General features: G+C 41.7%; 2 protein-coding genes across 6 annotated transcripts in view; both read left to right on the forward strand.

Annotated features, from left to right (window-relative positions):
* The window catches only part of LOC142954682 (plasma membrane calcium-transporting ATPase 1-like), a 79,328-nt gene extending 66,054 nt beyond the window's left edge, over positions 1-13,274 (forward strand). For 4 of the 5 annotated variants that reach the window (XM_076095853.1, XM_076095852.1, XM_076095850.1 and 1 more), the window contains 2 exons: positions 1,654-1,836; positions 9,470-13,274. In XM_076095853.1, the coding sequence (XP_075951968.1) occupies positions 1,654-1,836; positions 9,470-9,721 (435 nt within the window). In that variant the 3' untranslated portion in view covers positions 9,722-13,274. Of the gene's footprint in view, positions 1-1,653; positions 1,837-5,137; positions 5,228-9,469 lie in introns of all 5 variants that reach the window. The other variant, XM_076095854.1, reaches the window with a different exon arrangement.
* A 10,715-nt stretch (positions 13,275-23,989) lies between these two features.
* pth4 (parathyroid hormone 4) lies at positions 23,990-25,992 on the forward strand. The gene is made up of 2 exons (XM_076096351.1): positions 23,990-24,798; positions 25,701-25,992. The coding sequence occupies exons 1-2, from the start codon at positions 24,713-24,715 to the stop codon at positions 25,969-25,971; spliced, it is 357 nt and encodes a 118-aa protein (XP_075952466.1). The 5' UTR covers positions 23,990-24,712; the 3' UTR covers positions 25,972-25,992.
* Positions 25,993-26,952: the final 960 nt, after the last annotated feature.

Below are 26,952 nucleotides of genomic sequence, written 5' to 3' on the forward strand. Positions count from 1 at the left end.
TCTTGATCTCTGTGAATAAACATCATGTAGTGAGGAGAAGATGGAGAGGTGGATGCGTGAGGTCTGAGGCAGCAAACTGTCGCACTCGCGCTGCTGCTGCTGCTGCAGCGTTGCTATCACGACCATCGCCATGGTAATGAGCGCGGCACATGAAAGCAGCGCGACTCCTGTTTACGAGCGCCGAGGGAAAACAAACCCAGCGTGTCAGTCCCTCTGTGCGCATACACACACACACACACACACACAGGCTTAGAAAGCATACATTTTATAGAAAAGAAAAGTTCAGTCACAAGAAGCCTGCTGGGTTCAGTTGGAGGGCAGACGGATCTGATCTGAGGTCTGTGATTTGTTTAGTTTCTAACAGAGAGAGAAGGTGACACGACTATAACAAGATGATGTGCGGCTGGAGGCTGGACGTGTGATCACTGATGAAATAAAATGTAACTTATAGTGTGACATAATCAGAGCAACGGAAATAAATGAGCAGAACTAAATACGTACAGAAAAATAATCGTGTTATTTTAGTTTCCATTAGTGTTGTCTGTTAAAAATGAATCAAGCTTCAGTTCAGTTTAAGATGAAGAATTTTGTAAGTTGTAAGTTGATTTGACAGGATTTCTACAGTAAAAAAATAAATAAAAAATCTATAAAGAGCTTTCATGAGTTTGATCATAAATCTAAGCTGTCAAACGTTCCCTGAAATTCAGGAAGAACTTCCTCTCATGTTTATTTAAGTTATTAAAGGGACTCACCAGCGATATGAGACTTAAAGACTTAGAGACTTTATTTGGACTCAAGCTTCAAAGATTCATTCAGAACGTTGACGTTCAAATTCTAAATTCAACATTCGAATCCTGCGCAGCTTTTTTTATTTTCTTTTGCGTGTCTGTTCACTCTGTGTCTATTAAACCTGGTATTCCTGCACAGTTGCAGATACAGATTAGGCTTCACTAATCAGTGTTTGCCTTTAATCATTGCGCAGCGGCGCACCACACGATCATTAATATCGTCTGCTCTGCTGTTTCCCTGAGTGCGGGGCTCAGCCTCTCCACACTAGATAAGATAACGTAGTCGGTTAAAACCGGCTCGGTAGTAATTAGTATTATTCTGTTTGTATAAATAGACTCCAGTGGTTGCTCTGTGTAGGATCGGTTCAGACTTGTTTGATGCAAACATTTCCAATAACTCCAGAGCGTTCAAAAGAACGTTTGCCGCTCACAAAGGGAGGCAGCACAGACGAGCTATGTTCACTAAATTAAGTTGATTTAATTAAAAACAAAAGAGTAACTTATTTAATCCTATCAATCGCTTCATTCAAATTGAGGATTTTGTCGTTTTTTCAAAAAGACATTCAAAGCTTCATTTGAAAACATCAGTAGAAGATTTGAATGTAAAGACATTCGTTACAGCCAGAGACTGCGAGATGTTCTTGACTGAAGAAGTCAAGCGCCACAAACACTAGATCCTACATTTCCCATAATGCAACTGGATAGCATCTTTTTGTTAAACCCTGCCTGGTAAAAACCCCACGTCTTTTTAACTTCCCCCCAGTTTGTAAGGCATCTATGGTTGTCTAGAGTTAACTATGACCAGTAAACTGAACTTTATGTGTGACAGTGATCCCTTAACTTTCTTCTTCTTTTTCAATCTCAGCTGATCTCGGCCATCCCCACCCACCGCCTGAAGTTCCTGATGGAAGCCGGTCACGGAACCACGAAGGAGGAGATGCACGCGGAGGAGCTGACGGAGGGCGCCGACGAGATCGACCACGCCGAGATGGAGCTGAGGAGAGGCCAGATCCTCTGGTTCAGAGGTCTGAACCGCATCCAGACGCAGGTACGCCCGCCGCTCCGACACCCAGCCCGCCGCGGAGTCTCTAACTTCACTCTTTGTTTTAAGGTTTTTCTGATGTCAGGTCTCCGAGGTGGTGACTCAAATATCTGTTTGTGTCAAGAGAGCTGCAGAAAACATCAGTTGCCATGGTGATGCAGGAGGCTCTGGAAGAAAGATTAGAGTTATTTTTTATTATTTTTTGTTTGTTTGCTGTCAGTCGTCTCACTGGTGAAGTGTTGTTCAAACCCGGGAAGCTGATCGCTGTCGTCTGCGAAAGAAAGAAACTTAAAATCAAATTCCAGCTGCACCCTCCTCCTCCTCCTCATCCCCCCCCCCCTCGCCTTCATCTTCCCAAAATCCAACAAACGTCCCAGAAACAACAGGAGGTAAAGAACTGTTTCATCAGGACGGTGAGGAGAGGTTTCTCTACAAACATTTCAGACAGTTAATTTCTAAGAGCTGCAGATCTAAACAGTAGTTTGCTGTAAGAAGCTACTTTAGGTAATTAGATTGAAACGTGAGCCGTTTTGGGCTCATTTATCCAGATAAACGGATAAACACAATATCTTAGTAATGAATGTTACTATAAAGGCACAAAAACGACTTTTTAGTTGTTAATACAAACTAAAAAGTAGCAGATTTAATAGTTTCTGCAAATCTCTGAATCTACCAGCAAATATGTTCAAGAAAAACTCAACGTTAGAACAAAATATCCTGCTGGGATTTATCTGATCACATAACGTATAAATCTTTATACATAAACCGCTGTTAAAATGTCTCCACTCAGTTTATGAAACGGAAGGCGGAGGGAGAATGAAAACTGTAAATGTCTTTTGGTTTAAAGTTACTACTTTAGTGTGGATTCATGTTGCTGAAGGAAACACAAACACATTCTGTTTGTTGATGTTCACCTTCTATATTCGCTGCTCACATCTGTCTCTGGTTAGACAAACGGAGGCGATAAACACTGTTATCATATTTAAAATCCAGTTCAGACTGGTCGCTCGCGTCTCTGAGTGGAGCTTTAATGTCGGAAACCGTTCAACATGTTTGTGTTAAATTAAGACACCGTGTAGGTTGAATGGGAGATTTTTAACAAACACAACAATTGTTGTCCAGTTAATTTCACACTCTGCTGCAGAGCTTCAGTGCAGAAATTAAAGACGGCATGCAGCGTGGGACAAAAAGCTTATTGGATATTTTTATTCTTCGCTCAGTCGGTGTTGGAGCTAAACAGCAGCACCTTCACAGCGTCGTCTTCCCCTGTGACTCATCTCACAGTCTGGGACTCTGGTGTGTGTGTGTGTGTGTTATCCTCCTCCTACAGGATACATCTACACTCACTGAGCATTAACATGTCCACAGGCAGTCCTATTCAGTCCCTATGGGGTTCATTAGCCTCGATGCTAACACCCACCTACAGTAACAGCAGCCAACGCTCTGCTCTCTCACACACACACACACACACACACAGTCAGTCAGAGAGGCCAGGTGTTTCCCTCCCTACGGTGGACTAACTTGTACTTATTGTGGCCGCAGGATAAACACATCTGAATTAATAATAACTGATATCTTCTTCTGTTTGACTTCTGAATAGACTCAAACTAACAAACTTCTCTGGCATTGTTCTAAATGTATACTTTCCAGAAACAACCAACACTATCTTATACAATATGTATGTGTGTGTGTATAGAGATATATTCTTTTTTAGAGCGGCTATAATCAATATATATCTAATCACAAAATGAAATGGGTCAATCTGCAGCTCTGTTGAGCTTTACAGAGCTTCATGGTGAGTTTGAGCTCTTTGTTTATCTGACCAGCTGCAACTTCACTGTTCTGGTCCACTCTCACCAGAGTGCATCTGTTTTCAGAGAGAAAGCTGTCAGAGCCGACTGCTCACTACCTGCTCAGCAGACACAGTTAGAGACCCACTGGTGAACACCGTGGAGCATTTAGCAGCTAAAGAGACAGATATTTATAGTTATACTAGTTGGAGGAGACCAAAAGCAGAGCTACAAGAGAGTGAGCAGTGAATGATAGTGTTGCTCCGTAACTGCTGGATGAGTAAATATGAAACCGTTTGCCATAAAGTTTGTACGATTTTGTCATATATATTACTAAATATTACCTCTTTTTTTTTTTTATTGAAAATTTGAAAATTCGTTCTTGACCTGGAAAACATTAGTTGATAAAACAATTGGTAGGAGCTGGATTTCCTTAAAGCGCTCGGAACAAAATCCATCTGCAACTCAATGGCACCTTGACAACACCTGCTGATTAAGATCGTGTGATACGATCAGAGGCTCCTAAAAGGACGAGAGGGGGGGGCACTCTAATGTCAGAAAATAACCTTCACCCGGCCTCCGAGAAGCCGTAGGGCGTCGTGAACGGAGGAAGCGATGCGAGGAGAAAACAGAGCCGCTCTTCTGTCTCTGCACCATCAGACACGCTGTAGAGAAAAGAGGAAGCTCTCTCTTTTCTCTACCACGTCTGTGTATCTGTACTATCAGCCTGTCATCCTCCTGGGATGGGAGGATGGAGGGGATGGAGGGGGAGGCAACGAAAGGCTGCAGGCTAATTAGGTTCTTATCTCCTCCACGCTCCTCTTCCTGTCCTCCTCCTCTCTAATCCTGGTGGGCAGCGTTCTGCCGCTCAACGCCTCGACAGTCACACACAGTGGGAATAATTGGTACAAGCAGCACCTCGCCGCCGAAACTTTATCAGTCACTCCGAGTGACACATTTTCTCCTCTTTCTCCGCTCCTTCCTCCTCCCAGAGTGCTTTCAGTCGGATTCAAAAAGCTCTTTATTCATTGTTGCGTCTCTTTCCTTCATCCCTTCGTTCTATCTGAGCTTCTTCCCATTCTGTCTTTCACTGACTAAATGACAGCTCTCTCTCTCTCTCTCTCTTTATGCCCTTTTTCCTCTAAAACGTTCCTCCTCGCTCCTGATCTCTCCCTCGTTCACTTCTTCCTGTCTTTGTCTCATGTTCTTCTGTGTCCATCAACCTGATGAGAAATGTCTTCCTGCTGCAGAACAGCCCGTTATTATGTGTTGTAGGTTACTTCATGGGAAGATGGGTAACTGCTTCTTCTGTCTGTCCCTGTAGACATGAGATATCATTACTGACCTTCAAAACTGTCAAACTGTCCTGCCTCTTTAAAAACCCTCTTTAACCCTCCTTCCTCTTTTCCTCTGTCCTGTCTCCTCTGCCCTGTCTCCTCTGCCCTGTCTCCTCTGCCCTGTCTCCTCGCTCTGTCCCTCTGCTCTCTAACGGTGTGTTGTGGATGTCCTTCCTTCAGATGGATGTGGTCTATACCTTCCAGACGGGCCAGGCTCCGGTGCCCGGTGCCCTGCGCCGCCAGCCGTCCGTCGTCAGCCAGCACAATGACGCCACCGCCGCCAAAACTCTCTCTAGCCCCACCCACGTAGGGCTTAGCTCCTCCTCCTCTCTCACCAACTCGGCCGGGGCCCCGCCCCCTGCTGCTGCTGCTGCTGCTTCCTCCTCCACTGCAGGCAGTGAGTCGGTGACCGGAGGCCAGCTAACACCTCGCTTCACCCGGCTGGACTCTTTTTTTTTTCTGCATGACTCACCAACACTAAAACACCGTCTCTGTCATCAGCCGCTGTCTGCACATCCTCAGCTAATCTGAAACATCTGAATGATCATCCGTGCTATTATTATCAATAACTGATGAAACATGATGTGACTGATGCGTCCAAGTTGTTCGGGGTGATTAATGTAACAGGGAGGGTAGTTCGCACGTGACAGCCGCTGTGTCTGAACGGAAAAACTGTACTCACCTACATTTTGACTTTGGGAAGAGCTGAAACAACGTCTGAGCAGTAAAACTAGCATCATATTAGGATACATATTTAATCATTACATAATTTCAGTTTAGGACCCCATGTTTTATTCTTATAGTTTGGTAATTTGCAGGTCAAAAGACGTTGAGTAGTATTTTTCTATAGTGGGAACCAAGCCAAGCTGGCTGAAAACATTTAAAAGTGGTCCGCTGATGAAGTAGCAACAAATACGTCACATGTTATTGTTGAAAAATAGCCTAAAGCTCCACCGATCTCTGAGTTTGCTAATTTATATCGTCTACAGCTGCTTCACAATAAAAGCCTCACAAAGGGTTTTCCAGCAGAAAGCTTTTATTGTGAAGCAGGAAATGCTCAGTTTGCATTTGCAGTAATTAAAACATAAGATGGACCTCTGAAACAGCTGTAGGGAAGCAATAATTAAGCAGTAATGAGACCCAGAGAGATTCAGTTTGAAGATACTAAAGTCCTGACAGCTGCACATGGAATAGTTCCACACTCTCTGTCTGAGAGTGAGATTAAGAGATGGATATTTATTTCACATGCGTGTGTCTGGTGTGGAGCTGGAGTCAGGACTTGGTTAGCCTAGCTTAGCATAAAGACTGAAAGCAGGGGGAAACTGCTAGCCGGGCTCTCAAAGTAAAACAAATGCACCTAACAAAGCTCGCTAATTAACATGTCGTGTCATGTTTTATCTGTACAAAACCGGTGAGAGAGTACAGAGAGACGTATCAACACATCGTTGGTCTAGATTGGTCGTTGGTCACGGCCATCTTTATTATAAACCATCTAAATCCACTAAAAGTGAACCTGCAGACGGCCTGATCACCTGATCTGTGTTTCCATCTCTGAACTCCACACTGTGCTTCCCACTTCACCTTCCTCCTGCTGCTGATCTTAATCTGCTTCTCCTCTTTTCTTTTAATTATCCATCATCACTTCCGTCTCAGCCTGCTGCCTCTCGTCCTCCTGCATGTTGTGGAGATTTAAACTCTTGAACATGCGTCTATTAACCCTGATGTGACTTGCTGCCTGACGGGTCGACGAAAGATCACAACTGTTGGCCGACGAGAAGAGAAAGAAGCTTAAAAAAAATAATCCTGCTCTATTTTCTTTGTTGTTTTTTGTATTCTTCTTCTCTGAGGCGACAGCCTGGGCACCAAGATAATATTATGGGTTAATCCTGAGCAGGGTTAAAACTGTCAGGCTCAGCAAGTCTCATGGTTTAACAGCCAAGAGCTTTTTTTCCACGCGTGTGTGTGCGCGCGCATGTGTGTGTGTGTGTGTGTGTGTCTGTGATGGTTGCATGTATGCTCTAAGCTGCAGTGCTCAGCCTGCAGCTCTCGTGTGGTTCAGTAATAGAGAGCTTTGAACTGCAGGGTTATTAATTATGATGAAGAGTGTCTGCTGGTGCGTATAAATCAGTGTGATCAGCTGCAGCCTCTGTGGATTCATGACAGAGGAAACGACTTAAGGCAGAGAGAAGAGAGCAGCTAGAGGACAAAATGATTCTGGCCCCGAGTGTGATTATAAATACTTAACAGTGTGCATGTGTTTGTTGTGTTTCCCAAGTGTGTGTGTGTTGTTTACTGGGGACGGGGATGGTTTGAACGTCTTCTGTACTGGTGACACCATCAGGGCTGAATTATTAGCTGCTAAAGCGAGCATCACACCCCAGAGGCCCCAGAAGTCACAGTCTTCTTGCATGTAAATTGGCTGTTAGTATTGATACATATTTATATATGCATCAAAATTTGATTAATGGAAAATGTGTTGGTGAATTTGCACATTGCAATTATAGGCATAGTACACGAGTTAACACTGCTCACAGGGCTATTCACTTATTGCTCACCAGCCACTGTGGCTAGTAGTTTTTTAAAGTTATTTGCCACTCAGCATTTTCATTTGCCACCAGTGTGTTGTTGGTAAGTTACGTTTTATTTGATTAAAGTTGACTATTGTGAGATACAATTAACTTGAAAATCTAGATTTTAAAACCATTTCAAATGTAAACGACCACTTTAAACACCCTGATCATAACTACATAACACGTATATCACTGCAGTGATCAAATATTCAGCTCTGATGTTGTGTGTTCGGCTCCTTTTGCAGGACGACGTGCAGCTGATTAAGACAAAAGCATAAAAAAGAGCTTATTTCTAAAGAGTACTAAAGAGTGAGTCATCTCGCTCCCTTCTCGTCTTTATCGAGAGTTGTCGCGAAAGACAATAGCGGAAGAATGGACGAACCTCATTTCAATGAGTGAATAATTTCAGATGCCTTTTGAGGAGACGACAATACTTTGTATTTATACTTTATGTAAATACAGAATGTTCCACCCACCAAAGTGGCGAGTAAGTGTCACTGCGTTACCACCACTGCCGAATTCCACCCGCATTTAGCAGGTGGGCGGGTGCCAATGTCGAGATATATATATATATATATATATATATATATATATATATATATATATATATATATATATATATATATATATATATATATATAAAAATCAAAGATAATGTCAGCATGATAATGAATCTGACTTAACATTTTTTTCAATCTAATTTTGGTCCGAACCAAAAAAGTGTCGGCGTTTAGTACCAATGCTTATGCTGCATTCACATGGGTTCAGGCAGACGGTAAACTGGAAGTCATTTTGAATACCGGCCGCGGTAAACAGCATTGTCGTCCAAGGTGACATAATTTAAAACGAGATGTTAAGGAGCTCTCTCACACTGAAGAAAGTTTGCAGTCGAGTATTATTAAAGCTGCAACTTATAGCTTAAAGCTTATCGAGAATAATTACATAGAATAGTAGACAGGAAATAGTCTGCCTGTTTCCATGTGAATGCTGCGTTAGTGTTTGAGGACACAGGAATACAGTTAAAAAAACAACTGACTTCAATGATTTAAATCCTCCTTTTAATTAAAATCTTTTGTGTTTACTGCGTGTTGACCTGACTCATGTTCCCTCTGAGGACAGAAGAGTCCGTCCTCACAGACTGAACTTTAATTTGAGGTGTTTGTTTGTCAAAAAGCATTCTGGGTAATGTTAGAAATCATTAAGTGGTAGGAGAAAGGTTGAAGGAAAGTGTCTAAATAATAAAGGGCTCCAGGATGTGGACGTCCGGTCCATCCTGTTTCAGATCGGGGTGTGTATTTCCTGGTTTGTGTCCCTTATCTCCAATAAAGATAAATCTCAATGTTCCAGTAAACAATCTGCTTCTAACGTTCAACCTGACAATGTCCTCGTGCACAAAGCAGTGTGGAAGAGCTCGACTGGTCTGCACAGAGGCCTGACTTCAACACCAGCTAACACATTTGGGATGAGCTGGAACATGATGTCACTGATGCTCTTGTTAGGCCCCGACATCTGGTGGAAAGACTGAATCTAGAAGAGAGGAGAAAGTTAAAGCAGCAGATTAAGGCTTTGGAATAACATCTCTGACTTTGAGTCTAATTAACATAATTTGGGATATAAAAGTGTGTTTGACTTGTGTGTGATGTTGTGGTTTGATGCCCCTCCACATTCAGCCACCTGCTGGTGACTCTTTCGTTGCAGTTTGTCTTCCTGAACTATTTTTTTTACCTTTTTGTGTTGATGTTTTGTGGCATTCAGTTTTGAGTTCTCCCACCATGTCCTCACCCAGCCGACCTCGTGTTAACGTTGTGTTTTTGTGGTTTTGCACCTCCTCGCCCGGATTGAGACACTCAACCCCCACTGCCTGTTTGACATCACACCTTTCATTACAGCCTGTAGCGGTTGATTCGCTCGCTCCTCTTGACGCTTCTTTTTCTTGTTTCAGATTAAGGTGGTGAACGCGTTCCGTAGCTCCCTGTACCCGATGGAGAGCCCAGAGTCCCGTAGCTCCATCCACAGCTTCATGGCCCATCCTGAGTTCGTGCCCCTGTCCGAGGAGGAGGCTCGCGCCCCCATCATTGAGGAGACTGGAGACGAGATCGACCCCCTCCCCAGCGCCTCCTCCGGGGCGACGGGAGGAGGAGGAGGAGGAGAGCCGCCCAGCGCTTTCCCACGCAGCTGCGAGTCATCCATCTGAGCTCCTCCTCCTCTTCCTCCCTCCTCTTTATCAGCATCATCTGTCATCCCACCAACTGAACTGTCGCACTGAGGAGGGAAGTCGCTCTGCATCCCGTCATCCTGCACACACACACACACACACACACACACACACACATACATATATGCTTCACATCGTCTTCACCCCCCTCAGTCATTCCTGCCACATTGTGTCTTTCATACTGACTGTGGCATCGTTCTGCCTGTAAGTTTGTTCCTCCACCAACATCACCCTACACACACACACACTACACACACACACACACACACACACACACTCGTGTCAGAGGGTGGAGTCCAGAGTTATCCACCGTTGGAAGGCCCGTCTTTGTCCATTCATGTATATTTTTTACTCGATCCTTTTTTGAGAAGCATTTAAACTTCGTTGGGTTCGATCTTCGCAGGACTCGCAGCAGCATGTCGTGTTCTGTACTTGCTTCATTCCGGCGTCTCTCTCTCTCTCTCTCTCTCTCTCTCTCTCTCTCTCTCTCTCTCTCTCTCTCTCTCTCTCTCTCTCTCTCTCTCTCTCTCTCTCTCTCTCTCTCTCTCTCTCTCAAAAGCGGCACAGAACTTTTCAAAGAGTGCAGTGATTCTCGTGTACATACGCTTTTCCGCTCCTCTACACAGCTAACAGCCGGGGTTTTGGTGATCAGAAGATTTTTAGGCAAATGCAAAAATGTAACCTTTTTTTTTTGTTTGTTTTTAAACCTCTGACGAATGTTAATTGATGATTGATTCAAGCGTCTGAGAATGTCTTGTGAGTTTGACACTACAGTGTTCAAGGTTCAACTGTTAAAAGAAATGTTCTTCCCTTTATCGTGTCTGTATGTGTTGGTTTTTCTCTTTTAATCAGCCGTGTTGCATGTGGAAGGACAGAATGTTTACTACCCCCCTAAAATATCCAACATGGCGGCGTCCAGAGAGGGCTGGCTCTCTGCTCAGCGGGGCTCCGACCTCATCTCATCCAGTCCGGGTTCTGGTTCTCTCTGCCCCCCCCCCCCACTACGTCCACAGTGTCGATAGGAAAACAGGAGCGTGGCTCTTGTTCTGTAGGATGCATGTTATGTTTCATTCGTGTTGAGTCGCATGATAATTTAGGAATGAATATTTGGGATTCTGTTTCGACGACCTTATGTGTGTGTTAGTCTGCAGCAGCGTCATTTCAGAGCAACTTTAACCTCCTGTCTGTACGACTGAACTTCCTGTTAGCACTACGGGACAAAAACAGACCCATCAGTGTTCACATACTACAGTGGCGGTCTCCGTGCTCTGCGTGTGGTCTTAGATCTGACTCACCCATGAATAGGAGGGAGCTGGATCCAATCCCAGCTCTCATCGGGTAGACGGCGGGTTCTCCCAGTCGGCCTGTGGTGCCTTTCTTGCTGGTGTCACAGCAGAGAACATGAGGCCACAACATATGCTTAACTTTCAGCAGAAAGAAAGGATGCAGCCTTTAACTAGAACCTGAAATATTCCAGCTGCCGCTCCGCTCGTCGCCTGGATGAGCTCGACGTTGGCTTCAGTTCATTTAGGAGAAACAAGAAAGACAGAAACTAAAACCAGAATACTTCAGAGATGAGGGTTCGTATTCACTGTCTCAAGCTCTCTTGTCTCCTTCCTCCCCTCCTCTGACAGTCTCATATTGAAGTGTGACAACCAATCAAAAGTGACAACCTGTGACCGTGACACTGTGAGGCGACCCCCCCCCCCCCCTCGCTAAACACTGCCCCACTGTGCCGCTAACTGTAATTTGGTTAAGAGTCGACTAAACATTTAGCTCACATCTTTCCGGATTGGACTCTTCAAACTGAGCCTGAACACTACTGCCATTCATCCCTGTCTCTCTTCAAAATAAAAGCCCTCCTTTAATCCTAGAGTTCGATCCATTCTGCTCGTTTAGATCTGGGTTACAGATGACCTCGCCCGACAGCTTGATTCTCGTGATGTCACATAAAAAAGGGTTAGACACTTAGAAAGGTATCCCAGGCTTATCTTGACTTCTCCCAGACACATCTCGAAGCTCTTCCTGGTGAATCCCTTGGTGTTCCCAGACCAGTTGGGATGTATAATCCTCGCAGTGTGTTCTGGGTCTGCTGGGGGGCTTCCTCCCAGTTAGACCAGTGTCCAGTATACGCCGACAGAGAGGTAAACCACTAACCAGAGCTCGTGACCATAGATCCGAACGTAGATCGACTGATGGATCGAGAGTCTCAGTTGGCAGAGCTCCAGTATCGATGAGTCTGTTTTTGGGTCACGGTGCAGGACGTTCAGTCCGAACAGACAGGAAGTTGACGGGTCTCTGAACAGAGTCGGCACCGTCTTGTCTGCGTTTGAGACAAATCTAGGTACCAGTTCTCACGTTTCTCGTTCCCTCGTTTGTCAGATTTTACGAACAGAAATGAAATCGGTGACGTCACACAGCCAGCAGCAGAGAAGATGTTTGATCTTCTTCATCATCATCATCATCATGCATCTTACCACTGTGCTGTGTTTGATCGACAGGCGACAGACTGATGATGTCACCAGTCAGCCTGTAGAGTTCAATCCACCGTGTGTCCGCCGCTCAGTACTTCCTGCCTGCCGTTGTCCTGCAGATTACTGTCTTAAAAGAGGAAGGAATCATCTTCCAATCAGAAGCAGCGATGTGTGTAACCCCCTCTTAGTCTGACTAGCAGCCATCAACCTGTGTGCTACTACTGCCATATTTCCAACTTTTTGTCATGACTAGGTTCTTCCTCTCCCCTCTGATGAGCTTTTTCTATGTAACTCAGAGCCATATTTTATAGGTTGTCTGTATTGTTTTTTATCTCATTGTTATCGAGGTTTCCTTTGGACTTTCTCACCCCTCGACCCCCCGGCCCTGGCCCTTTACTCCAAACACGACCAAAAAGCAAGGAGAAAATCTTCAGTCGTCACTGCCGAACCAAGTTTAAAGGACCTCTACAATGTTTACATGAAAAGCAAGTGGGTGGCAGTTCGCCTGCACTTCTCTCATTCGACCGCTTCCCTTTCATTCCCTTGCTTTCCTGAATCTTAGAGTTACGATTTAACTGAATGGGGAATCTTTCTTGCATGGTTTTCATATAAAATTCAATGTTTTGCTCATTTTTTACAACTCTTCTGTATTTTTATATTAAGTACTTTTTAATATTTTGGAGATATATGAATATATATGTATAGGCTGAAGAGTTTGGTGACAGTACAGTACATGAATGAGATGAATCTAACGTGGACTCTGTCTTTTTACAGCTCTCTAATATTTATGCCACGTGTGTCGTCTTGGTCACCTGATGTTAGGGCTCAGAAACCTGCAGTGACTTGTTTACTTCCTGTCGGCCGCTCAATTGGAATCTCAACAGTCTAGTCTCATCAGCCCCCTTTTACATGAGTATATTCACTTTATCTAACATTTGTGTCACACTACACGCTATGTGATTTCGCAGTTATCCGACTCTATTAGAGTGCAGCCAATGCAACGTGAATACAGCTAACTGTATCAAACATTAAATGGGAGTGTATAATTATTTATCCAACCTCTGGGTTTCTTTGTTTCTGTACTTTGAAGCCACTACGACTGATTTCTTTGAATGAGTGGACTGATGCTGTTTTCCGACTGACTGGTGTCGGAGCTGACTGCTTTGAAAGAGGATGACGGCTGTGTCCCGCTTCAGGCCCCGCCTCTGTTGAAAGGAGGCGTGGCCTTTGAAGGTGTGTCTTTACGGACACGAAACTTGAGAGAGCAACCTGAGGACCAAAGCAGAGCCGGACCGAATCATTAAAAAAAATTCCCTCGAGGTCTTTGAAGTGGACCCATGAAAAGAAAACCTGAACCCAACGAGCTTAATTCTTATTGTTTTTAAAAGAGGCCTGGTCCCTGTTTCTCAACAGCATCTTAAGACGATCTTAGTCCCGTTGAAGGTCTAAGGGCACCGAGCCCAAAAAAAAAAAGGGACTCAAGGACAGTTCGGGCGCTTTCTCAAGCCAAGAGTTGGTCCTTTTTAAACCAAAACAACCGGTACAGGCTGTTAGCAAGAGGCGGTCTCGGACTGTTACCAATCGAGCCCAAGTGCGGTTCGGTTGCAGTGAAGTGAACAAAGAAAGCAGGCGACCTGCGCAGGTTAACATGATTGGGAGATGACCGACCAATGTTTCACTGACATCTGGGCCAAAGAGAACATGCAGAATATGCTGGACAAAGTCCAAACATGTTTTTTAAAGTCACTCAAGATAAACTGGAGAAGAGATTTGTGCTCACAGCAGATCCGTGCCGACTCAAAGCAACAGCAACATGTATTGTTTTAATTGTTCTGCTTTAATTAGCGAACCAGACTAAATAGAAAACAGACCAAAAAGTTGAATCAATGTTACTCTGATTCGGTCCAACCAAAAGTACTTTGGCTTGTGAAAGCGCCCTTAGACTATAACACAGCAGGGCGCTACAGGACCCGACCAGACTGAATATAATCTGAACCCAGCTCGTCTCGGGTCCAGTCTCGGTTGCTAGAAACCAGTTGGACCCATGAGAACCTTCGCTAACATGGGCCACTCTCTGAGTTCCTCTGTCAACGTCATGTCGGTATTTAAAGATGCTTTTAAATACTGTGACCAGCAGCTGTGATACCTTTAAGTTTTGGGGTTGCCATGAGGTTTAAATTTGGGTATTTTTCTTGTATTTCACAGCCAAACAGTTTTTGTTCATTTAAATGTTTGTCTTCTGTCATGGTTAACTGCTGCTGTACATGTTTGCATATAGAGGGGGGGTTAGGGGTCCGTCTCATTAACACTAGGGACCCAAAAAGGTTCGGGGCGGCCCTGGACCTCAGGTTGAGTCGTCTAAATTTAGGCCAAAGAACAAGAACTTTTTTTTTTGGATCTGGTCATGAAATTTGGACGTTAAAAGGAGGCGCAGCCTGTGACGGGACACAGCCGCAATCACAGATGACACTTTTACACCACCGACTTCAGAAACATTTCTCGGGAGAGAGAGCAGGACTGTTAAAGGCGCTCGTGACATCACTTCCTCTTCCTGCCGTCTAAACGAGACGCACCTTTTTCCAAAACGATGACGCGTTTTTTCCTCTTTGTTTTTGGGTTCAACTGCTGAACAGATATAGAACAGCTGTGCTCCTACAGTCAGTACAATGTAAATATTGTCATATAAGGGGATGAAGTGTACCTGCTGTCTGTGTCGGGTGACAGGAAATAGGACGGGGGGGCAGGCAGGCAATCAGCCAATCATCACCCAGCAAAGCTTTAAGGATGTTCTGCCAAAGTTGTTTCCTTTTCTTCTTCTGCACAAGTTTGTTTTTAGAAAGTTTGCAGTCATATGACCTCCCCCCCCCCCCCCCCCCCTCCTGCCACCTGGATAAGATTGTCCCTCTGCTCTTGCCATGGCCTTTCTGTGGCTGTGGTGGTCGACTCATGGACTGGTTGCCCTCGTATATCTCTCACACCAGGTGCACAGTACAGGCCCGCCATCGGAGACGCAGAGTTCAGAAGATCTCAGTTTTCCAACCGGACTTCTGTGTGGAGAAGGAACTCGCCTCTTATCCAGTCATTGTTGCATTTTTGACTGCTTCCTCCTCAGAGCACTGCCTTGTTTCTCTCAGAACAGCTTCCTGTTGTCGGATCTTAAGGAATTATTTGGAGAACCTTCACATCCACTTCAACAATCACGAAAAAATAAATGGTTCAAACTAACTGGAATATCACAAATGGAAAAGTCATAACCACTCAACATATATATCTATATATGTATATATATATTCTCTCTATATATTTATAGCTAGTATATATGTACATGTGTGTGTATATATTGGATACGAATATATAGATATATATATATATGTATATGGTTTCTCAGTTGAACTTCACTGCAAAAAAGACTGAAAAAGATTAGTTTTCTGTAATTACTATGATACACAGTAATAGGCTGTTGGTGTTATTTTTGTATAAACATAATATCATCTATGTGGCATGCATGACATATATACAAAAATTTGGTGGTTTAAAGCAATATGTCCAACCTGGTGCGATTGGTTCTGTCGTGTTCTGTGTAGCCTAAAGCCACTCTGTGCGAAAAGATATATATATATATATATAAAACAAAAAGAGAAACTGCATTTGGATAAAACTAACTGTTCAGTATATGTGTTCAATGTTCTGTGTTCTGCATGTTTTAGTATGGAATGAAACATCCCAAAAACGTTGACTTGTTTTTACCAAATGAATCTCAAATACACGCCCCCAAACACATGCAACATTACACACACACACACACTTAGACACACACACCTGTATTTGCACTGTGAGGTGAAACACACTGAGGAAATTAAAACTGTGTGACTTCTGATGGATGGATTGATGAAAGATGGAAGATTCTTCTTCTCTTTTTTTTTTTGTTCCCATCGTCTCATTTATCCAGAAACTGAATAACTTGTAAAGGATCTGTCGGCTCATCCTTCACTGTTTCATCCTCCCGTCCTCAAACGCACACAAACACAGAGATTTTAGGATTCTCCTGAACTCATCACCCACTCATCTGTGCCGTGAGAGGAGGAGGAGGAGGAGGGAGACGATGACAGTTAAACAGGCCTGAAACATTCAGGTGGGCTGCTGCTCTGCAGGGGTCATCATCTCACCGATCACATCCATTGATCTCCATGATCCATTATCGTCCTGCTTCTCTCTGCTGCTCCAGCTTTTGGGAAAAAAAGGGGGGATAATGGAGTTTGTTGCTCACCTGAAAAAATGTCTGATCGTGTTGGAGCGCGACCGATATGTCGGCTGATTTTATTTGTCACAGATAAATCAGTGTATGGATCAATATGTCGGCTGATAGGACGTTTTAATTTAGAAGTTTAGTTTGTCCACCAGAGTGAACTGTAGTGTGTTTGGCTGCAAATAAGAATTCATTTCAATATTGATCATTCTTCCCAATTGTTTTTGGATTTATCAATATATAGTTTTGTCTAAAATGTGGCAAATGACTCCATGTGTTCAAAACCCAAAGATATTCAGTGTATCTTCATATGTGATGAATAAAAGCAGCGTTAAAGAAGCTAAAATCCAAAAAAAGTTTGACATTGATTATCAAAATAGTTGCAGATTAATTGATTGACAGAAAATTAACACGAACATCTATTTTGACTTATCATTTTAGCTCCAGTGAAAATATCCCGCTCATTACAATTTTTTAATAGCCAAATTTACGTGATCTTTATAAAAATGTGTTTCCGTATTCATGTGTTCAAACTCATTTTATCGATCGGGCTCTAGTTCACATCTCTGTCAGACGGCTGAGAGCAGCGTTGTGATCTGACGACACATTTGAATCTGATTATTCACTGCCAAAAAAACGTTTTAATCCTGCCGGGATGTAAAAGTCTAAAACAGCACAAAAACCACAAGACACCAAGAAAAAAACTGCCGAAGCCACAAAATCTCCTCTTTAGATTTCTATTCTATTTCTATTCCTACATCTCTAAATCAAGCGGGATTAGATTTTCTCTCTTTTGATGGCGATACGCTAGCAGTTTCCCCCTGCTTCCAGTCTTTGTGCTAAGCTATGCTAAACATGGTCTTGTCATATCTCTGACTCGGACACAGGAAAGACGGAGAACAAGAGTATTTCATGAAATGTATTAAACGGTACGAGGATTTAAAGAACAGTGAGTGATAATCTACCAGAGTACATCAAGTCAGTTTATCTGTTGGATACAAACTTCTGACTTCATCGTAACGTAACAGTTCTCTTTAGATTAGAAATCTGTATCACATAACCTAACAAATGTATTTATTGACCTTTTGGTTTTTCTTTCGGCTGTAGAAATGTCCGTCATGGCCACTGTGTTTTCAGCGTTTAAAGTTTTGCCTCGATGTGTGAGTGAATGTTGGACTTTGTGGTCACGTTAAAGTGCAACCGAGTGTGTTGAGACGCTTGGATTCAAGAAACACTGAGACCATGAATCCAAGTTTTTGGTTTGGACCTCAACCATTCAGCTATCGGTTCATTTATAATTTATATTTTCTGTACATTTTATTCCTCACGGACGTCTAAATGTCGTTTCAAAGCCTTCTGATGAGGACAAAGTGAATCCTTTATTCACTTGAGTTTAGCGTCAAAGTAGTCAAAATATTTCTTTGGTCTGGACTCAAATATCTCAACAACTGTTTGACGGATTGTCATTAAATTTCGTTAAGACATTCATGTTCCCCAGAGGATGAATCCGTCTGACTTTGGTGATTCGCTGACTCTTCCTCTAGCGCCATCATGAGGTTCATAAATCATTTCTCAGACTCTTAATTTAGCGCCATCATCAGGTCAAAGTCTTCATTTTGTTTCCCATCAGCCATCAGCCTGCTAGTTAGTTAGTGCTTATGTGTTATATAAACTAAGATGGTAAATATTCTGCTAAACATCAGCACGTTAGCATACTGGCGTTAGCATTTAGCTCAAAGTGACTTGACCTCCATGTCTTCAGTCGTCCTGTCTGGCAGATTCTGAGCCTCACGGTGATTTGTTTGGGAGACAAAATAAAACTTCCTGTGCTTCCCTAAGAATGTGTGTGTGCATATGTGTGTGTGTGCATGTGTGTGTGTGTGTCACTCTCATCCTGTCCCTTTCGATCAAACATCCTCCTCCTGTTTGCTTCAATCTATGCAACAGAATCCTCCAGTTTGGCTCCAGTGGTTCATCTGGTTTCTCACTTTCTCTCCCTCACACTCTCACTCTGTCCGCTTGTCTCTCGTCTCTTTATCTGCTTTTTATTTTTCAATTCTTTCTACAAACAGAACCACGATACCTGTACATTGATGTGTGTATGTATGTGTGTGTGTGTGTGTGTGTGTCATGTTGTTTTCTTTACTCTTTTGTAAGATATGATCATGTGGAATGCCTTTGGTCTTAGTGTCATGTCGTTTGAACTTAAGCTGAACAAAAGATGATAATCAAGCAACTGAGTAAAAGTTGTCACATAAGTATATATATATAATATATATAAATATATACAAATCTATATACATAAAATAAAGCCATTGGAATTTGAAATACATCCGTGTCAATTTGTGATTTTTTTGGAAAGATTTATTTTTACAGATTTTAAATTGACTTATTATTTAGATTCTTTTTTTTCTTTTACGTACTGAATGAATGGCTTCTTCTGGGAGAGGAATGATCATCACGCCTCATAAATCATTATTATTAACATTGAATAACTTTGAACTGGAAATCCCAGAATGCTTTAGTCAAGAGCAACAGTTTGAATACTTTTAGACTTCTTGTCCTTTAAGAGAGCAGCTTCAAGAGATTATGATGAAGTATTAAAGCAGGACATATTGTGCTCGTTAGGCTTGTGTTCTGGGTTTCTACCAGAACATGTTTACATGCTTTAATGTTTTAAAACAAACACCTAATTGTTCTCATACTGTCTGTCTGAATATACTTGTATTCATCGTCTCTATCTGAACCGTCAGTCTGCTCTGATAGAAATATGCCACACCTCAGACTGTGGCGTTATGTTTTAATGAGCCTGCATGTGACGTATAAAGAGGAGCCAGATCTCATTGGCTTGCTGAGTCAATCAATGTTTTATGATTTAGGGAAACCACAATAATCTGACTGGGTTGACCCAAATGTGTGAACAAGCACAATAGTTTTTCATATGTCCAATTTAAGGTTTAATATTCCTTATTCTCAACAAATCCTATGAAAAGACCTCAACCAACAGTGACTACAGGTATATACACACATATATACAAATATATGTATGGATAGGTATTGTGTAGTTTTCAAAAGTCTGATATGATACTTCCAGGCCAGCCAAAATATAAAATCTCTCCAGCGTGTCCTGGGTCTAACCCGGGGGCCTCTTACCAGTTGGACGTTCCCAGAAACTAGGATTTCTAATAAAGGTTGTGAAAAGTCTGAAGTGTTTCTGTTTTCAGGTATGTTTTTGTCGAGAGTGAATCAAGAGTTCAGAAAGTATCGATATTATTTTCACAGGGAGGTGGTTGAAGGCCACGATTACCAGCAGAGAACTTTCTGTGCAGGATTCAAACCCAGAAATCACATTAATGTGCCGGACGTCTTCGGTCATCACTACGTTAGCATGTAAACCCAGCTGTGATCAGTCATGGCGACAACATAATGAGCAATAATACTCCTGGAGGCCATTAAATGCCAGATATAGATATTCTTAATGTCCACAGGTCCTTCCTCTAGTGATTAACAAAAAGCACTGATAATGTGAGTTCTAATCCACCAGGAAAAAAAAGTTTATTTCATACGACCTTTCCCGAATTTGAGCTTTTTCTTATAAAGATTCTGGATATTTGTACCTCTTCATTCCTGTAAAAGGTACAGTATCTGTGGAGGGAGCATCACTGTTTGTCTGAAGTGACAGATGACATGAGCAACCTTTGATAAAAGGTCACGAGGTAATATGGCTTAGCTGTAAAGGTTGTCTGGTGAACGCACTCCGAAGAAAAGGTGTCGGTCATGTATTGAGAAGAAGATGGCCGCACGCTAAGCTCGATGTTTCGGCCACACTTGGTGCTTTTCAAGGCAAGATTAATACATGTGTATTAATTATTACATAGTCAGATTCAATCAAAACGGCCCTTGAGGAGGAATAGACCCGATTCTAAAAGCCGTGGATCTTAACAGACTGAAAGAGAGAGAGATCTGGTAAACTGACACACAGATCTGAGACCTGCAGCAACACAACGGGAGACTAACAGACCTGATTAGACTGAATATCATGAGGATCTGGCCTGACCCTGGTTCTGGGTCAGGTCTCTGTGTCAAGGCACCAATTGGTCCTCTCCTCGGGACAAAAGAGCCAACTAAAAGAGCTGCTAATGAGGGGAACTGGACATTTGAAACTGCTATACATATACATATATACAGTATATACTTGTACCATATGTATATACATACCTGTATGTACCTCCTCTAGATGTTAATGACTCCATGATCTTTCCTTTGGGGCCATTGTCAGGGCACACTTGTCATCTTTAGCTCTGTTACTGGTCAGGCTCTTGGAATATAGTGGCTGTAATGAACAGCTCCACCTCTAGGGAGCGCTGTCTATCAGCATTTTATACATATCAAGACAAATATGTCTTTAGTCTCCTGCAGCTCTGGTGAAACCTTCTTCATCAGCTGCTCAGTGCAGCACTGCCACCACGTGGACACTCGCTGCTTTACACCAGACGGGCCTCCTGCTGAAGAGCACCACATTTACAGATCACAGCTGACTCTGGATGATGAGGGGCAGTAATGACATTTTAATCTGTAAATCAACCAAGCTGATGGCAACAAATATCAACGTGATAGACATTGAGCTCCCTGATCAGCTTTGACAGAATGTCACAGATTTTAGACTCTTAAATGCTGAACTACTGGACTACTTCTGACTCTGTGACTCTCAGCGTTTTAGCCGGTAATGTGGATGAGATTTGTAAATCAAGAGCTTCAAACTCTTCAGCGCAAAGATTGACTCTTAAATGGGATCAAGTACAGCAATTTACTTACTGACAAATCACTGACAATACTAGTTATATATGTATATACATGATAAATAATGTTATTTTTATCATCCCCAAGATGTGCCTCTAATGTGAAGATGTAAAGTGAGCTGCAGCCGGACGAGCTCAGTCAAAATGGGCTCGACAAAAGAACAAGGAAATGAAAGCAGCAGAGAGGCAATGACCACATTTCTGGTCCCCAGAAAAAGTGTGATGGAGCACCAGGTATGACATGCGAAGCTGAACGTGGCAAAGGGGAGGAGCTAAGCAGATTCACTGCAACATCAAAGTGATGAACACATTAATGCATCATTATAATCCAGTAATATAATATATATGATTGTGAAATGGGCCATTCTGCATGAGTTTATATTTGATGTAAATACTATATGTACTAAAAGATCTGAGTAGTGCAGATAAGTGATTTGAAACTAAATCAAAGCAGCTTAATTTGATAAAAAGGAAAAAGAAAAGTAATGTAACATCCTGTGAAATGCTTAATTTAAATGAACATAATATTGTTTTATTCATCACGACCAGTGATGTTTTACACACTTACTCTAAAACGTGTCAGAAGGTGTTTCTGCACTGCGGCCATCTTGGATCTAATCTCACTTGACTTCAGAGATTTAATAAGAGTCATAAGAAATGTGATAAATTGCTGTTTTTCCTAAATGTGCAAGTAGAAACATAAGTTGTATGAATACAGGCTCTGTGTCGGGCTTTGTGCTTTCATGCTGTGAGACATATTTCCCTCCATCTGCTGATTAGTTTCTTCTCTTTTTCTTTTCCTTCTCACCAGATCTCTCTTTCTTCTCTGTCCATCGTCGTTTGTCTTTGACTTTCTTCATTTACTCTCTAATGGCTTAAATCACTTGTCCTCGCGGCTTCTCTCCGCCCACGAGCCTTCGGCGGCAGCCTTCGTTTGTCACGGAGGGGATTGAGTCCTGGAAGGTGTTGTCAAGACGACTGAGTTTCTAACGGCGACTGTGATGACACCGCGGCAACCAGGGACTTCACTTTACCGGCGGTTTGTTAGTGGAGGAGGTGGAGGTGGAGGAGGAGGAGGAGGTGGAGGTGGAGGTGGTGGTTTCAATGTGAAGGAGCTCCAGGCAACAAGCTTCTCAACCACAGAAAGAACTGCGTGTCCACACAAGTTTGTTCACACTTTCTATGACGTCAATGTCAACTCATTATGAACATATGCCACCTTATAATCGGGTTATAGTACTATATATCATAGTTATACGCACTCTACAATATGAACATGCTTTATAACTATACTCATAACTCCTTGTGAAGCATTTTATAATGACTTATGGTCAAGAATCATAATATTTCTTAATTGCTGGTCTCTACAAGGGTCATAGTTCATTACAATTTCCATAGTTGTATTATTTGTATGATGCATAATAATCACGTTATGATGCATTATAATGTGATTATAAGTTACTTTAAATGGTCATTGTTTGCTTTAAGTCGGGTAAAAAAATATGAAACCTATGCAAGAACAACAAACAAAGAATTGTAAAATGAATGTTTACTCTACTTAAAACAAACAATGACCACGAGAGTAACTGTGTAATCACATTATAATGCATCATAACGGCATTATAATGTATTATACAAAGATTAGAAGTAACAAAAATCAAATTAATGTTTATTTAAAAGCGAACAATGACCACTTATAGAATAAGTTATGATCACATTATAATGTATTATAACAGTGTTTATAATGAATTGATGATTTATTATAGTGTATACAACTATGACCAGCAATTGTAAAGTATTATGATTATTGACCTAATAAGTCTAAAATGTTTTATCATGATTTGTGATTATTTTTGATGAAGCATTATGGATATTTATGATTGCTTACAGCTATAATCATCCAGTGCTATAGGCAGATTATAATGCATTAAATATCAGTGTAGTAAACAGTATGTATGTATTATAAGTATGTTTATAGTCATACAAAGTGCTACCAAAAGTTTAAACCTGAGCTGACAGTTTGCTGACGTTCAGTTTATCCTCACTGACTCACTGCCGTGTGTTTGAACCCTCAAACGTCAATAAAAACCCATTTTTATAAATTCCTCTTTGTCAGACTCCTGAATCTCTCCGAGAGGAACCGGATGGATTAGACCAGAAAATAGAAAAATGATAATCCCTCAATTGAATTTCATCCTCCTTTTCAAAAACACCTGATTATGTAAAGAGTCATGTGCGAGTGTGTAAACCCCCCCGCCCCTGTCACACCGAGGTGCAGCAGGCTGCTTCGGATTGTATCCTCACAAATTACCCGGAGAATGTTTGATTTCTTTTGCAGACACAAGAATCACGTGTCAGAGAGATGATGGCGGTGCTGACGTTAGTTTCACAAGCAAATCAAACGCCCCACTTTGAGTCTGTTGAGAGTCTTAATTCTGTGGGAGGTGTGTGTGTGTGTGTGTGTGTGTGTGTGTGTGTGTGTGTGTGTGTGTGTGTGTGTCAGGGGGCTTTATAAAAAGGTCTGGAGGTCGAACCTGAAGTCAGTTTAGTGTCTGATCATTAGAGGAGCTGCTGTCACCTACAAGGTCAATGTAAGTAGAGAGATCACAACTAAACGAGTGTGTGTGATTGTGATTTATTTTAGTTTAGTTATTTTAGTTACTTCTGTAATCTGTTTTCTTATATTCTGTTAAGAGTTACTGCTGTAAATGTGGTGATTAATGTTCAACGTGTTTGTCTGTGAGGAACAAACTGCTTTCAGGTCCTCCGGCGTTTAGGAAAATGATTCTCAGAAACATGCAGAAAACAACACACATTGACTGTTAAACATCTGGCCCGGGAGTTTTAGCGCCCTGGAAGAAGTTGAAACATTTAAAAATATATGCGTAGCTTCTTTCTTTTTGCAGATTTAGTATATTTACATTCAATGGAGGAGGATATTCATCCTTTCTTAGGCTTTAAACAGTCAAGTTGTGTTTGTCATTGTTACTAAAGGACAACACTGAGGTTTTGTGCGGAAAAATGGAAGAAATGGATGAAAATTTTGGCCAAGAAACTTGTAAGGAGCTTCTCTTTACAGGCACTTATTTATGAACGAATATTTATTTTCCTGACTCTTCTCAAATGTTTTGCTCTTTTCTTCTCTTTCTGATTTTACTTCCTCAGAACTTGTTTTTTTTTGGGGGGGGGGTAGTTTTTCCTTTTCAGATGCAAGGGTCAAAGGACAGAGGATGTCGTAGGTTCTACAGATTGTAAAGCATCTGAGGCCAATTTGTGATTTTGGGCTGTAAAAATAAATTTAATTGAACTAAAAAGTTATTCAAATACAGCAAAAGAAAAATGTATTTTCTTTGAACACAAGCGGTAGACTTGTAGATATTAGTAGATATCCATTCTTTTCTCTCAAATGAAGAGTTTTTAACGTGTTTCTTGCCGTTCTTTCTTCCAGAAGATGCAGACGTCACTCCGGCCGGTGCAGTGGCTCTCTGTCATGCTTCTCGTTGTCTTCACAACCAGCCAGTGTCAACAAAATGAGAGGTGAGACGCTCGTTCCCGCCTAATTTTATCATTTTTAAGTGGTGCAAAGAACTGAATCATTTAGTTAATTAGTAAAAGTAGCAGTGGGAAAATGTTTAATGTGCATCAGCTGTGGCTTAAAGGAATACTTTGAAATATACGGAGATACAGAATCACAGCAAAACAACAAAATGAAAAACTATTTCTTGCTCCCAAAAAGAAGGAAAACATCACAGCTCACCTCACTTGTGCTACAAATTGACTCTAACGGTTGAAAATATATTTTGCATTAAAGCATCCAGATTCAGTTTTTTTTCTGTGTAGCTGAGAACATTAACAAAAGAAAGTTTCTCCCTAATTAAATTTTTCAGAGAAATGTAAAAATGATGAAATGTGATTTATAGAAATATCACTTTGTGTATGTATGTGGGGGATGTTTGATTCATGTCTGCTGATGTTTTTGAAATTACAAACTTTAAGCAACATTCATTTCGACAGATGGTTCTCAAATTATCAAACACTTCCATTACATTTATATTTTTACAGTTAAAGCTCAAACTGTTTTAACGGGTACATATCATTGCACTGTCACTGTCTAAATGAATCCTATACATGCTGTATACACTGTATATAATCACCTATTCAATAGTTATCTATTTGCACTGTTTATATTGTTTACAACTTACAGAAACACTTGTCCAGACATTTTATTTTTGTTGTTTGTCTGGTGCTTATATACATTTGTATGTATACACCTATTTTTCCACTTGTGTACATAATAGTCCTGCCTATTCTTTACCTTTATTTGTCCTTTTTTGGGGTTCTTGTTTTTAGCTTTTAATTTCTATTTAACTACATTTAAAGAATGAAAGTGTGATGTCTGACCTGTACTGAGGGTGCACCGGTCTCTCTCCTTCCTGTAGTCGCCGAGCTGTGACCGAACACCAGCTGATGCACGACCGCGGCCGGAACATCCAGAGTCTCAAGAGACTCATCTGGCTGTCCAGCGCCATCGAGGGTCTCCACACGGCCCAGACTCGGTCTTCTGATTTCAACCCGTCAAAGGTCCTGAACCTGGCTCTGAATCCAGCGCTGGTCCCTGCTGCTGGGAACCCCCAGCCCGACCGGGTGCAGAGCCTCCTGAGAGACTTCTTTAATCCCTACCTGACTCAACAGCAAGACAGAGAGGCCTAACATCCCTTTAATGCACACACATGAAGCCTCTGTACACATAAATATAATAAAAATAATGATTGGTGTCCATCGTTTGTCTTTAGACAACCTGTGAGCTGCAGACGTGTCCAAATGTCTCCAAGAGTTAAAATCAGATCAGTATGAAGAGAATTATTTTAATTTGATGTGGTGTCATAATTGTTCGGTGTTAACTTCAATGTTAATATGGCACACTGATGATAATAACATTAAAACAAATGGCAATAATGGATAGCAATCTCTTAAAATGTGAAACCAGCTTTCACCTTGATTAAAAAAGTACAAAATAACATTACAGGTGTTCTCCATCTCAGCAAGACACGATCTCGCAAGATCTTGTGTTTGCAAATGCTAATTAATTTTCTTTTAACTGTGTAAATATATAATGTTACTTCAAAAATAAATATAAATACATCATGTAAATATAACACATTTTGCTTTCATGTGTGTGAATTAATATTAACATTAGTTGGGCACGTTGTCACTTTGCATGGCAGCCTTGGTGTGTGTGTGTATGTATGTGAAAGGGTGAATGTTGACAAGAAGTGGAAAGCGCTTTCAGTGGTCAAGTACATTTACCATTACTTAGGAGACAGGAAGTGTAAACCATTTCAAACCATTGACAGCTTGTAATGTGTTATCTTTTGTAAAAGTGTATTTTAGGTTCAAGGTGCAATTAAATAAATGTAAATACTGCATTTAACCGTACGTAACATGTTAGAACAGAAGCAGTGTGTACTAAAAGTAAAAAATAAAAAGTATGCAGTTTGAAACGCATGCTCGTGTCCCTGCCTTCACTCTTCAGCCTTTTCCATCCTACCCAGGAGACAGAGCTGCTTAAAATCCTCTCAAGGGGTTTGCGTAGTAGCTACAACCCCACATGAAACAGCAATCAAGTGAAGTATTTCATCTGTTGTAAAGCCACGTTTAAAGTAGTCTTCAATGTACTCACGATCCATTTAT

Source organism: Anarhichas minor, unplaced genomic scaffold (genome assembly GCF_050575085.1).
Source record: "Anarhichas minor isolate MPS153535 unplaced genomic scaffold, ASM5057508v1 ptg000021l, whole genome shotgun sequence".
NCBI classification, from domain to species: domain Eukaryota; kingdom Metazoa; phylum Chordata; class Actinopteri; order Perciformes; family Anarhichadidae; genus Anarhichas; species Anarhichas minor.

Excerpts from the sequence above, each read along its gene's own strand:
- pth4 (XM_076096351.1), top strand. The coding sequence starts at position 24,713 with ATGCAGACGTCACTCCGGCCGGTGCAGTGGCTCTCTGTCATGCTTCTC. Across the intron at positions 24,799-25,700 it reads CAGTGTCAACAAAATGAGAG|TCGCCGAGCTGTGACCGAAC; the intron begins GTGAGACGCTCG and ends TCCTTCCTGTAG.